We start from the raw sequence: 13818 nt of genomic DNA on the forward strand, positions 1-13818 counted from the left end.
GATTCCATGTTCTTTCCTACCTTTTCTACATATATATTTTTTTTTAATGTTAGAACCCACTCTCCCAGTTTCCTACTTGTAGGACTAGGTTGTCTGCTTCATATTCACTAATTTCATATTTTCCTAAAGAACATACTTCTGCTTTTATTGAGTGCCTGACTCTCTGAGGCCTTCCCCTCCTACAAGAGCCATGGGGATTTTTCTCTTACCTAAACTGACAGTAAGCTTCCCAACTCTCCAACAAGAAGTTTTTTATCTTGTTCAAAGCACAACAGTTAGAAAAACTTCCTGACCACTTACCAGAGCTTCCCCAGTGAGGTGGAATCCTACTTACCCACTCATTCAAGGTTACTTTTATCTCAGGTAGGAACTGAAGGCCCAAGACAGAAGTTAAATGGGACTCCTATGTCCATGGGCAGTGTGTGTGTGCTTGATTGTGAAGCAAGTTTCTTTGGTGACCCTATTTCAGCAAAAGTTCTCCTATAACTGCCAATATAGCTGCACCAGAGGTGTTCAGTTCTTACTTTTTTCTCTTGTCTTTTTTCTGGAAATCACAGAATCATAGAACAGTTTGGGTTGGAAAGGACCTTTAAAGATTATCTAGTCCAACCCTCAAGTACTATGAAGTGTTCTGTAAATGTTGGTGTGGTCAGTCTTACAGAATCTAGTGCCATTTTTGTGGCTGCACCAGGAGTTTCTATAACAGTAGAGAGAACTATTGATGATACTTTGTCCAACTCACCAAGACTTTTGGAATGCATCCTTCAAAGTAGTTTGTACCTCTGCTGCCATTCTTCACCACAAGTAGTTGGCCTTGCTTCCACTACCCCAAGTCAAGAAGTGCAATTTAAGTCTCTTCTTAACCAGGCTTACTACCCACACATCTACACAAAACACACACGCACTATTCATTAAGATAATTCAGCTTACTGTTGAATTAAAAGCAAGCTTGCCTCCAGGCTTTTTCAGTCTTTCAGGCCAGGAGAAAGATTCCCAGAATTATACATCAAGGCTGGTTGTGTGATATATAGTAGATCCTTAAAGGACACCAATGCCTTGATATGGTTTATAATGCATTGTTAATTATTTCTATTTCTAACTTATCTGCAATTTGATGATGGTAAAGTAATTCATATTTACATAGTAGTTTAGATCTTGTGAAGTTAAGAGTTTCTCAAGAATTGAGATAACAGTACTATTATGTTTCTCCTGCAATATATAGTCATTTTCCTCTGTTGTTTAGCTTTGATTTACATAGATATGGATCACCATTCAGTTGCGTGATATGAAACTGTACATAATACTGTACATTTGCATACACTCCTCTAAAACTTTGTTTTGCTTTGCTACTCAAGTAAGATGCTGTAACTTGAATGACTGGAAATATCACAGTCCATCAGGATTCCCTAACATATCTGTAATACGTTAAGCAGTTGCTGGCTAGTTGTTATTACAGCTTTTTCAGATAGAAGATTATCCATGGTATACATGGAATACCTGCACTACTACTTACTGATGGCCTCATGAGTTGCAGGATCACAGAATCACAGAATTGCAGCGGTTGGAAGTGACCTCGGGAGATCATTGGGTCCAACCCCCCTGCCAAAGCAGGTTCCCCAGAGCAGGTAGGCATCCAGTCGGGTCTTGAGTATCTCGAGAGAAGGAGACTCCATAGCCTCCCTGGACCACCTGTTCCAGTGTTCTCTGCTCCTCACTGCGAAGAAGTTCTTTTGCGTGTTGGTGCAGAACATCCTGTGCTCCATCTTGTGGTCGTTGCCCCTTGTCCTGTCCCCACAAACTACTGAAAAGAGTTTGGCCAAACCCCTCTGTCTCTCACACCTCAGGTATTTATAAACATTGATAAGATCCTCTCTCAGTCTTCTTTTCTCCAGGATGAACAGACCCAGGTCTCTCAGCCTTTCCTCATAGGGGAGATGCTCCAAGCCCTGTATCATCTTCGTGGCCCTCTGCTGGACTCTTTCCAGGAGATCCCTGCCTTTTTTGTACTGGGGAGCCCAAAACTGGACATAGAACTCCAGGTGAGGCCTGACCAGGGCAGAGTAGAGGGGGAGGATCTCATTCCTTGACCTGCTGGCCATGTTCCTTTTAATGCACGCCAGGATCCCATTGTCCTTTTTGGCCAGCAGGGCACACTGCTGGCTCATGGCCAACCTGTCGTCCACCAGGACCCCCAGGTCCTTCTCTGCAGAGCTCCTTTTCAGCAGGTCATCCCCCAGCCTGTACTGATACATGTGGTTTTCCTTCCCAGGTGCAAGACTGTACACTTGCTTTTGTTAAACCTTATCTAGTTTCCTCCTGCCCAGCTCTTCAGCCTGTCCAGGTCTCACTGAATGGCAGCACAGCCTTCTGCCATTTTGGCCACTCCTCCCAGCTTTGTATCATCGGTGTACTTGCTGAGGGCAGACACTATTCCTTCATCAAGGTCGTCGATGAAGTTGTGAACAAGACCAGACCCAACACTGGGAAACACCACTAGTCACAGGTCTCCAGACAGACTCTGTGCTACCAGTCACCACCCAGTGAGCTCAGCCAGTCAGCCAGTTCTCAACCCACCTTGCTGCCCACTCATCTATCCCACACTTTCTCAGCTTTGCTAGTAGGATGTCATGGGAGACAGTATCGAAAGCCTTGCTAAAGTCAAGGTAGATGACATCCACTGCTCTCTCCCATCTACCCAGCTGGTGATTCCATCACAGAAGGCAACGAGATTGGTCAAGCATGGCTTCCCCTTGGTGAATCCATGCTGACTACTCCTCATAACCTTCTTCTCTTCCAATTGCTTAGAGATGGCATCCAGAACAAGCTGTTCCAACACCTTTTCAGGGACAGAGGTGAGACTGACTGGCCTGTAGTTTCCCGGATCCTCCTTCTTGCCCTTCTTGAAGACCGGAGTGACATTGGCTATCCTCCAGTCTTCATGCATCTCTCCTGATCTCCAAGACTTTTCAAGAGGATAGAAAGCGGTTTGGCGATAACCTCTGCTAGCTCCCTCAGCACACGTGGATGCATCCCTTTGGGGCCCATGGATTTGTGTGTGTTGATACCACTCAGAAGCTCCCGAACCACGCCCTCCTCAAACACAGGGGAGGTCTCCATTTCCCAGACTGTTTCTCCTCCCTCCAGGGTCCAGAAGTCCAGTGGGAGGGAGGGGGTAGTCTTTGAAGCAAAGACTGAATCAAAGAAGGAATTCAGTATCTCCACCTTCTCAGCGTCCCCAATTACCAGGACACCCACCTCATTCAGCAGGGGACCCACATTATCCTTAGTCTTCCTTTTTCTGTTTACATACTTAAAAAAACAAACAAACAAACAAACAAACAAACAAAAAAAAAAACCAAAAAACAAAAAACTTTTAATTATACTTTATCTCCTTTGTCAGCTTCATCTCCATGTGGGTTTTAGCCTTGTCACATCCCTGCAGGCCCTGACAATACTCCTATACGCCTCCCAAGGGGACAGGCCCTTTTTTCACATTTCATAGACCTTCCTCTCCCTTTTGATCTTGTTGATGACCTCCTTGCTTACCCACACAGGTCTCCCGCCCCACTTCCCTGATTTCCTACTCTTAGGGATGCACCAATCCTGATTTAGTACACCCCCACAACAGTGTCCCCCATGCCAGCCCACCCTTTAATTCTCACCCACAAGCTTTCCACTCGTCCTTTGCCCTCCCCTAGGTGGAGCTGGTTATGCTGTAATTGCTCTCTCACATAAAGGGCAACTCCTCCCCCTTGCTTCCCCAGTTTGCCTTTCCTAAAGAGGACATAGACTTCCATGGCAGCATTCCAGTCATGCGAGCTGTCCCATCATGTCTCCGTGAGCAATGAGATCGTGGCCCTGTGACTGTACACAGATGTCCAGCTCAATTGTTGGAGTCCAATCCACTTCTTGGCTTTGAGTCCTGGGTTCTGTGCTGTACACAGGAACTGTTATTTTTCATTGCTTTTTTATATATTCATGCTTCTGTCATTCTTTTCCCTTGCAACACACATCTGAGTGCTTTTCTTAGGTGCTACTGTTTCAGACAAAAAATTACAATACAAGCAGAAATGTACAGAGGGATGTTGAAAGACAATATAGCTGTAGGCTGCACTTCCACTCTTGGTCTTAAGAAGGTAGCCTAGATGTTATTATGCAGATACATGCACTTTGTTTTGCCAATGTTGAACAATAAATTTTCTCTTGTGATTTTTGAAGTGGGAATTTTTTTTTAGAACAAACTTTTGTGAGAGGTGAGGTAAGGTAAAAGATGTTTGTGAATTGGAACAAAAAATAGAACATTTTATTTTTAGGTTTATGCATATATATAAGTCAGAAAGAATATATGGAACAAGACAGAAAGAAATGTGCATTGGAAGAATAAGAGCATCTGAAATGGCCTTGCACTTGTGGTTCTGAAGGTGTCCCTAAGACAGCAAACCAGACAAATATTTGTGCTGAAATTTGTCCAAGCAGAAAGTCTGGGACAAAGTTTATCTATAGACAACATGGGTTGGCTAGACCAGTCAAGACAACTTGGCTTCTCAATGTCTGTAATGTGCTCTAATCATGCTACTTAAGTTGTTTATCAGATGCTTAACATGGATTTGGGTGGCAAATATGGAAGGAAATTTCAGGTCATCATAAGCAATATAAAAGCTGATCTTTTCTTTTTTTCTTTTCTTTTCTTTTCTTTTCTTTTCTTTTCTTTTCTTTTCTTTTCTTTTCTTTTCTTTTCTTTTCTTTTCTTTTCTTTTCTTTTCTTTTCTTTTCTTTTCTTTTCCTTTCCTTTCCTTTCCTTTCCTTTCCTTTCCTTTCCTTTCCTTTCCTTTCCTTTCCTTTCCTTTCCTTTCCTTTCCTTTCCTTTCCTTTCCTTTCCTTTCCTTTCCTTTCCTTTCCTTTCCTTTCCTTTCCTTTCCTTTCCTTTCCTTTCCTTTCCTTTCCTTTCCTTTCCTTTCCTTTCCTTTCCTTTCCTTTCCTTTCCTTTCCTTTCCTTTCCTTTCCTTTCCTTTCCTTTCCTTTCCTTTCCTTTCCTTTCCTTTCCCTTCTTTTCTTTTCACTTCTTTTCCTTTCTTTTCCTTTCTTTTCTTTCCTTTTCCTTACCACACAACCCTTATAGTTTTCCCACTCTAAGGAAACTGTAAGTGAGAACCAGAGAAAGAGAAAAAAGAACACACACCTATCCTGATTTATCACCAGACAAACACATTGTATTAAATCCTACATATCTTCAGCGCTCAAAATTTCCAGGAGGTTTAACAGGAGTTTTGTGAGAACATGGAATATAAGGGTCAAGGCCATTCTGAAGGAAAGGAATCCATGCCATGTACTCTGCAAATCATGCCAGTCTCTACATTAGTGCTGAAATTACTTTTATAATAGGCTAGGTAATAGACACTTTGATTTATATCTTAAACAAACAAGGAACTGAAGAGGTGTGCAGAACAGAGGAAAAAAATGGAGACTATGTACAAATTATTCCTGTAGTCTTTTCAGGCATGCTGATAGAAAAGGCTAACTTTAGATCTATGGTCACCAGAAATCAGTTCATTCGTATTTGGCTATTCAGATTTATGCTGTCATTGTTGAAAATATAGTATGATCTAAAAAGAAAAAAAGCATGAAGCAGTGCTTGTGGCAACATGACAATACCCAGTGGTCAAAGCGAGGTTCTTGTTTTCTTGTATTTGTAGCAAGTATGTTAGAAAATGGGAGTTCCCTTGATGTGGTTAAAGTATTTCCATGTATTGGCTTACTTAAACAGTCTATAGCTCTAGAAAAGATAACACATGCTAACCATGCCATATGTAATTCTGACATATCCCCTAGAACCACAGAGTGTCTGAACTGTACAGAACCAGCATTGTTCCATTGTTGCTACTTTGTTCCTAATTTTGTGTTTTTAGACACTGTGGTGTAAGAAACACATTTATTCAGATTGTGTTTGCATTTGTGTGTGTTTGCATTTTTTCATGCTTACTTTGCTACTCATGGCCCATAGAAAAGTAGAGAAAGTGTATATATGAGATTTTCACATCAACTCGCATATTCTTTTGGTAGGGCTAAGCTGAAATCAGGACATTCCAGTAATCAGAAGTATCAAACAGGAACAGTTCAAATCAGAATCAAGAGAAGTCAAGACACTAGGAAAAGGCATGACAGACATCCAGGATAAAGACCCATTTTGCAGTTGGAGCTTGAAGCAAGGAACACCTATAGAACAATATAGAGCTAGAATGATGTCAGGAGCTAAAGGGAGGCCTTGAGAATTAGAGTCACAGTATGACTCAGGAGCAATGGAAAGGAATACCAAGAGCTATAACCAAGCTCTTGGTTTGGGAAACCATGTAGACAAAAACTGTATAGGCTTATACAGACCCATACAGTGGTATGGGAAACCACATACACAGAAAATGTACAGATTTGTAATACACCCCTCAAATACTACACCTTATCAGGTCCCTAGTTTTATTTATTAAAAAAAAAAAAATAAAATAAAATTACAGCTTAGCAGTACTTAAGAGGTATGGCCATGACCTACTAGAAAGTCTTAGGCCCAGTATTCTTCCATATTTCGGCTATCTTCCAGCTCTACATTCTCCTAACTTTGGAAATGACTTGTATCATGAATTATAAAAAGCACTATTTTGCAGTATTAAGATTTTGCATTCATATTGGTGGGTAAAAGAGAACTGTTGAGTCATATTTACAACAGCCTGAAGCATGTGAGCTGTAATGAGCTCTGCCTCTCCCCTATCATGACAACTTAGGGAGTCCACCAGAGACACTGGTTTGCAATTGTTTGAATTGCCTTGACTGCTGCAACTGTTATCTTCATGACTAGTTGAGATCTGTGTTCTCTACTGGCTAGATGAACGTTATTTACATCTTTTATCTTAGAGAAGCTATCTAGGTGACAGCAGTACTGCTGGCCACAAGAGGGAATAATGTGTGACTGCTTGCCTGCCCTGCTCATAGCAGTCTTCCAGGGATTTTACCCTGCAAAGAGAGACAATAGAAAGTGTTCTCTGCTTGGGAGAACAACCCAGGAAAATAGAGATTGTGTTTGTTTTACCACAGCACTCAACTTAGTTATTCAATATCTAAATATCTTGCTCAACTTTGAGTGGAGTTGCTCCCTGCCCACACCCCCCTCCTATAGTTTGCTCCCTCCTCCCCCCCCCCCCCCCCAATGCCAAGAATGCTAGAAGGGATGTATTAGTGATATTGTTTTAAAAACAAAGTAACAAAAAACATTTTGCTTACAACATCTGGCTGGTATTGTGCTTTGACCTCTTGATATAGCAAGGAATTCATTTTTCCCATAATGACAATTTAACCTGACACTTTCTCCTAAAACTGGATAATTCAATGAATCTTACATTTTTGGACGAAATTCCTCAAGTTTGCATTGAAGCATTGTTCTTTTTCATTGTGGTGACTTCTGTTTCTACAAACAAGATATATCATGAGCTTGCAAAAGTTTAGATGTGAAATCTGGCATGGTATAAATAAACCAAGAGTTCTGAAGAGATGACTGTTCTTCCTCAAATAATAGCATGGAGAAACAATGAGAGATTGTAGAAAATCAAAGGAAAATGAAATATGAAACATTTACACATTAATCTATATAAACTCTCCTTCCAACTGGTGAAGTGATGTGATTTTGTTTGACACAGAGAAGGTGGAGTCTGTAATGACTATGTCTTTAATGGGATTTGCAGACAGCTGGGATGGGAGGTGTGTCCTCCTTGTCCTCCTCTATACCGCCTTCCCAGTACACAGTATCTTTTAGGGCAGGTTCCCACATGTTCACTCGGCTAAAAGGTGTTTTGTCTTACATGTTTAGCTGTTTATTTTGAGATTGCTTTCCAGAGGAATTCAGAGGTACATAAGGAGAGTGATTACTTCTGAATTCTTGCCTTTTGAAAAAAAAATAATAGTAGAAACATGGGACTTCAATGCTATACCGATTTCCTCACTGCTGTGTAGGGTCTTTGTGAGGTGTAGGCTGCTGGTGAGCTATTACTAAATCAGACACACCTTTGGGTTGGGCTATTTTGGAAACTAAATACTTGATCAGGCTTGAGGTCTGGTCTGCTAGGGAGAAGTGATTTTATTTTGTGTTGTTACATGTACTTTGATGAGCCGATGCAGTTGAAGGACAGTGTCCTCTGTGTAACAGATCAAAGGCAGACAAGTGGTGCCCTGTAGGAAGCCTCACCTGACTGTTTTCATAGTGAGGATTGCTGGCTTTCAGACAACTAGGCAAGAAAGAAAAAGTGACATCCAATGGGGGTACCTTTATTTGGTGATAGCAAGCCCTTCTATTACCGGATCTGGAATGGACTAAGTCAGAAGCTGCAAGGCAAAAAATCCTGGGATAAACATCTGGATGAAATCTACTTACTCCAGCAGAAAAGGTACAGTGTATTGTAGCATTCTCACCTTCCCTTTCTTCTGCTGCTCTCTCCCTGTAGCTCATTCTTACTCTCTTCCCTTAGGCATTTCTGCCAGTAAATAAGCTTTAAAAAACCTTGAAGCACTGTTCTTTATCAAACTTCTTCTTTCAAAGTGGAATGTTTCTGGAGTTCCAATCTTATCTGCTTTCACAAGTGGATTTACTAGATCTCCATTGAATTACCCTGAGTGCAGGGCTTCACCCACAAATTAATAACATGTGTTTTTTACTTTCCTTCTTCACTGGTAAAGCTCACATGCAGTGTTTTTTATTTTGTTTTGCTTTAACTGAGAGCGTGTGTGGCATTTATACTTCAGTTAGCTTTGTTTGAAATTATGGCTTTTTGCAGGGATTCTGCTTTCTGTCTCTCTGAAGGTTGCCCTTGCTGTTTGATAGAATGGGTGCAATATTGTTCCACAATCTGATGGTCATTCAGTTCCTCAGTTTGACTGCTATTTCTCATTCCTCCAACCAGGTGCCATTACCTACATCTCACAGAGAGAATTCCCTTAGACCATACGGTTATCAAGAAGATTGCTTGTGTTTTCACATGTAAATACTGGATCAAGGCTGTTTGTTACTGTTGTGCAAGGTTGCTCCCTCCACAGGCAGGGATGCAGGAGCATTCACAGAAATCCAGCTGAATCTGTTTTTTGTTGTTCCTTGTTATTTCTGCATGCACAAAGTCTGCAGTAGTCAAACAACAAAAATTGCTTCCAGTCTTTTGTTTTTCTTTCCCCTGAAACTTAGAAAAATGAGCTCAAGAGACAGAGTTCTATCTGTGTGTATGCATGTATGCACATATGTATACACACACACATGTATAGAAATAAGTAGGCTAATTTTATTACAGCAATAGCTGTACCTATCTGTCTTTAGGGGAAGAAATTCCACATCATCATTTAACTTCTGACAAAATAACAAAGGCCTGTGATATTTTATTTCAAAGCAGTGAGACATAAATACACTTAAAATGGAAGGAAGGGTGGGAACAAATTTTCTCCATAGAACTCTGAAGTGTTTAACTTTGTATACATTTATGAATAACATCATAAGTAACTGAAAAATACATTCTCAGACTCTGTAATCTCCAAGTGAACAGATACAAGATAAAAGTCTAAAGACATTAATATTTTTATATTTATAACATTATCTTCACAATTTTATATCACAGAGATGTAGAAGAGACCTCTGGAGGTTTCTAATCTAACTACCTACTCAAAGCTGGTTTATTGCCAACACTAAATCGCACCACTTTGGCTATGTGTGTGTCTTGAAAGCCTTCCAGGACAAAGATTCTTTAGGAATCTGTTAAAGTGTTGTAGTATTCTGTCTGCTAAAGGGTTTCTTTGTTTGTTTCTTTGTTTTGGTGTTGTTTTTTGTTTGTTTGTTTTTTTCTTCCTAGTGTTCAGTCTGAACTTCTGAAATCATCATTTGATGTTGTAGCCAAACCAAATGGTTTACCAATTAGCTATTACCAAGAAGGGTTTGGCCCCTTCCTCTTTGTCACTCCTATTCACGTAGGCTGATATTGGATTGCCATTCAGCCTTCTCTTTGCCTAATGAGCCCAGCTCCCTCAACCTTTTCTCATAAGTTGTATGCTGCAGGCCCATGAATATCTTGTGCATTGCTTCTGACAGTGAAAAACAGAAAAATCATAAATTTCTTATCAATTATTATAGTGAAACCCCATTGGTCCCCAAAACAACATTTATGTGTTTCTTTCTAAAAATCTATGTAAAAACACATGTACTTCATATGATTTCACTGTCCATGAAATGAGGCTTGCATGGAAACACATTTTTTCCCTCCAATTTTAGGTGTATGTGTTTCCCAAAAGTAACATGGTGCCAATATATCTATATCTATATCTATATCTATATCTATATCTATATCTATATCTATATCTATATCTATATCTATATCTATATCTATATTTTTTTTTTTCCTGAGGAGGGACAGGACCATTTCTTCCCCTTGTCTTACTCTTTCCTTTCTATATTTCTGTTTCATCCTAGGCAGCCATGTTTTTGTCCCCAGAGATACTCAGATTTTGAGAAAGCAAAAAGGAGCATTTTGCAAAGGACTAGAATCACTTTTATTGCTTTTGTATTCTTAATTATGTACAGGTAGAAAGACACAAAAAGAAAACTTCCTGTAGTGATTTATGTATGGATCTACTCATAGAAAACTTCTGTTTATATGGAAACACTGCTGTAAACAAAGACTGTTTTTACTTCATCTTGTCATTTTCTTCCGGGGAACTGCAGTGTTGTGACATTGGCTTGAATTCATCTAAATGTTAATGGCACTAACACAAGGGATACACACAGGAATAAGCAGCAATTACATTCCACTGTTATCCTATTGAAAGCCAGTGGCAAATATGGTACTACTTTTCTACTGTGTTCTGAATTCATAATTCTGCGTGTCATGATTCTGCACTAGAAGAAGAATGCATTTTACTGTCTCACAATTAATACTGATAAAACCTACTGTTTTGGTAGTTCTCACCTTCACTGGTGTTGCTGTCTATTGTCCTTCATCATGTGTATTAGTTCATTGAATCTTACTGGAATTTGGTCTCAGCATTATCCACAGTGAGGTATTTTTTTTTGCTTAATCCTGCACTGTATAACATTTCCCAAAGTGACATCCAAGTTCAGGAAATGTGATACAAACTCCTTCTAATAGAGAGGACTTTAGAGGTTATTATGCCTTACTCTACTGGTCTTTTCCAATTCAAGAATCTCCTTAACAAGCTTGTAGCTCAGTGCGGCGTCCTGAAGATGGAGGTCACAGCTCATATGTGTATTATAGAATTTGGAATTAATCTATTGGATTTGAATAGCCTGGAGCATATGAACATTATGAATATTAAAACAACAGTAACAATGAAGAACCAACATGGTTCATAATCATGGATTGAATAAAGAGAGAAATATTTATGAAAATGCAGGCCTGATAAAGGTGAAGAGGAGTCACGTGCCTGTCACAGCTTAACACATCTCCCAGAAACTATAAGAGTCTTTGGTTGGATGGCTTTTGTTTTGTTTGTTTTTATCTGGCTTTCAGTGTAAAATGTTCTAAGTAAATATGAACAGAATCTTCCTAGCATGTAATTTTTTAAACTCCACACTGTAAGAATTACACTGTTTATCAAAAATAATCAAGCAATAAATTAAAGCAATTGAATACATGGACCCATACTATTAAGTTTTATTTTTTTCTGCTATTGCCTGCCTCTGTAATTTGGATTGATATATCATCTATTTTATGTGTGTTTCCCAGCTGTTTCTCAGGAATTACTGGTATCACCTGACTTTCCTGGGATGCTGTGAGACTTAATTATTCTAATAACAATAAAACATTTAATTTGTGTGATACATTTCAACAGAATTATCGAAGCCCTTTTACACATCAATTAATTATAGAAATCTGTGCTATGAGAAACAATGTATTAGAGGAGCTTGGACCAATTCACATAACTTGCAAGGAGCTAGCTTTGCATAACTGGCAGAAGTCACTCCAACTATGCTGAAATGAAAGCTTTATAATCCCTTTAGTTGCCAAATCTTTTTGTGGTTGTTCAGTCTCACAGGTGCTTTAGTAAAGTGCTTTGACTCCTGTGAAAACAAACATGGCACAAATAAAAGTTAGGTCAGTTTAATGCTGTTGAATTGGTTTGCTTAAGAGTTGTATGGGGACACAGAAAGCCTTCATCTTCTAGACAAATCTTTGCCAGGTGGGTTGTGCATAAGAGATGTTTTTTCTTTTCTTTTTTTCTTCAGTCTAAACAACATTACTGAGTTTTCAATGCACAAATTAACATATAACTCTCCTGTCTTAAAATCCACAATGCTTGTCAATATTAATTGGTTCCTTTGCTTCAAAAGATGTCTTCACAGTGAAAAGAAGATTCCAGTTCTACCTGTAATACTGTTCAGTAACAGTTCTGAGTAGTCAAGATGCAAAGAGCAGTCTGTTGAAAAAATTTTGCTGCTACATGTAAAATTAAGTCAAAGGCATGAATTTTTTTTTTTTCTTATACTATTACACCTTCATCCTGATGGAATTTTTCAGTCTAATAATGGAAAACAAAATACTTCAATTGTGTTGGTGTAAAGGTCCTCCAGAACTCTCAATATACAAACAAGTGCGCATTTGGCATGAGTGCCTACGATATGGCTTAGACTCATTGATTTTTGGAAGTTATTTACCTATAAAAAGAACAAATTAAAAAATAGATAGAGAAAAGCAGTTAGACACAGGGTGAGGAACACAACTGAAATAAAAGAAAAACATTTGTGAAGAAGGTTGGAAGTTCTGATGCAGGGAGAGGTTGCGTTTCAGATAACCTTTTTTTTTGTTTTGTTTTGTTTTGCTTTTAAAATAAATAATTTAGTGATAATAAAAAGTAACCTCTGATGAACTATTAATCCAATTCTAGCAAGAGAGTATTTTTGGGGTGCTCACAGACACAGATTTAAAAAAAAGAAAAAAAGAAAAAAAGAAAAAAGAAAGGTAGGAGATAGCCTTGCTGGAACTGACTGAACAAGATTGCTACTCAGTGAAGAAGACAGCTTAAATATCTGTGTTTTTTTTTTTTTTGTCTAGTAACTTTATTAGTTAGTAACCCATTTCATATATTTCTAGAGTTCTCTTTTTACTGACAGCTGAAAGGGCTTCAACATAGATGCACAAGAGTTTAGAATTTCCTGCCCCTGCTTCTGTATTGCTTATCCAAGCCCCTATCATCTGTCTCTTGTTCACTTTGTACTGTTACTTTATATCTCAGTCTTTAGCATCCAGTTAGATTGATCCTCTTTCTGGCTGATTAGTTCCTCTATAGGCAATCCACTGCTCTTGTAATGATGTGCATATATTCACAAAAGCATGCAGCAGAAGGGAGTGTGAAGATGAATTTTCTTTGGCCATGCCATAATGAAGTGTTTAGCGTGGACAATCTGAACGTGACAGGGGAAGTTGAAATAATATCCTGCAGATGAATTTATAGCCAATTTACAAAGAACTGCTTTAGACTCTCTGTAGCTGACATAGGTGTAGGGATAATGCATAAAACTAGCAGATGCCAATCTTAAACTGTAGCATACAATAGGAAATCTCCATAATGGGAATGACTTAAGCAGTAGAATCTGAGAAGGGAAGAGAGGAGAAACAAATGCTTCATTACACCTCAAGTGAGCCCAGTTTTGAAAAAAGCAGTTTCAGATTGTGGGTTTTCCAAACAGTTCACATATTTAGCATAATTCTTTAATTTTTCAAACGATAACCCTATGAATCTAAATTCCTATTTTTACAGTAGAGATAAGATTTATGGAGTTCTTGTATTCCT

General features: G+C 39.0%; 1 protein-coding gene across 5 annotated transcripts in view; it reads left to right on the plus strand.

Annotated features, from left to right (window-relative positions):
- The first annotated feature begins 7766 nt into the window (after positions 1-7766).
- Positions 7767-13818, plus strand: part of LOC137865274 (transient receptor potential cation channel subfamily V member 6-like) — a 31287-nt gene continuing 25235 nt past the window's right edge. For 4 of the 5 annotated variants that reach the window (XM_068700204.1, XM_068700205.1, XM_068700221.1 and 1 more), the window contains exon 1: positions 7768-8423. In XM_068700204.1, the coding sequence (XP_068556305.1) occupies positions 8293-8423 (131 nt within the window). In that variant the 5' untranslated portion in view covers positions 7768-8292. Of the gene's footprint in view, positions 8424-13818 lie in introns of all 5 variants that reach the window. The other variant, XM_068700211.1, reaches the window with a different exon arrangement.

Source organism: Anas acuta, chromosome 1, assembly GCF_963932015.1.
Source record: "Anas acuta chromosome 1, bAnaAcu1.1, whole genome shotgun sequence".
NCBI classification, from domain to species: Eukaryota; Metazoa; Chordata; class Aves; order Anseriformes; family Anatidae; genus Anas; species Anas acuta.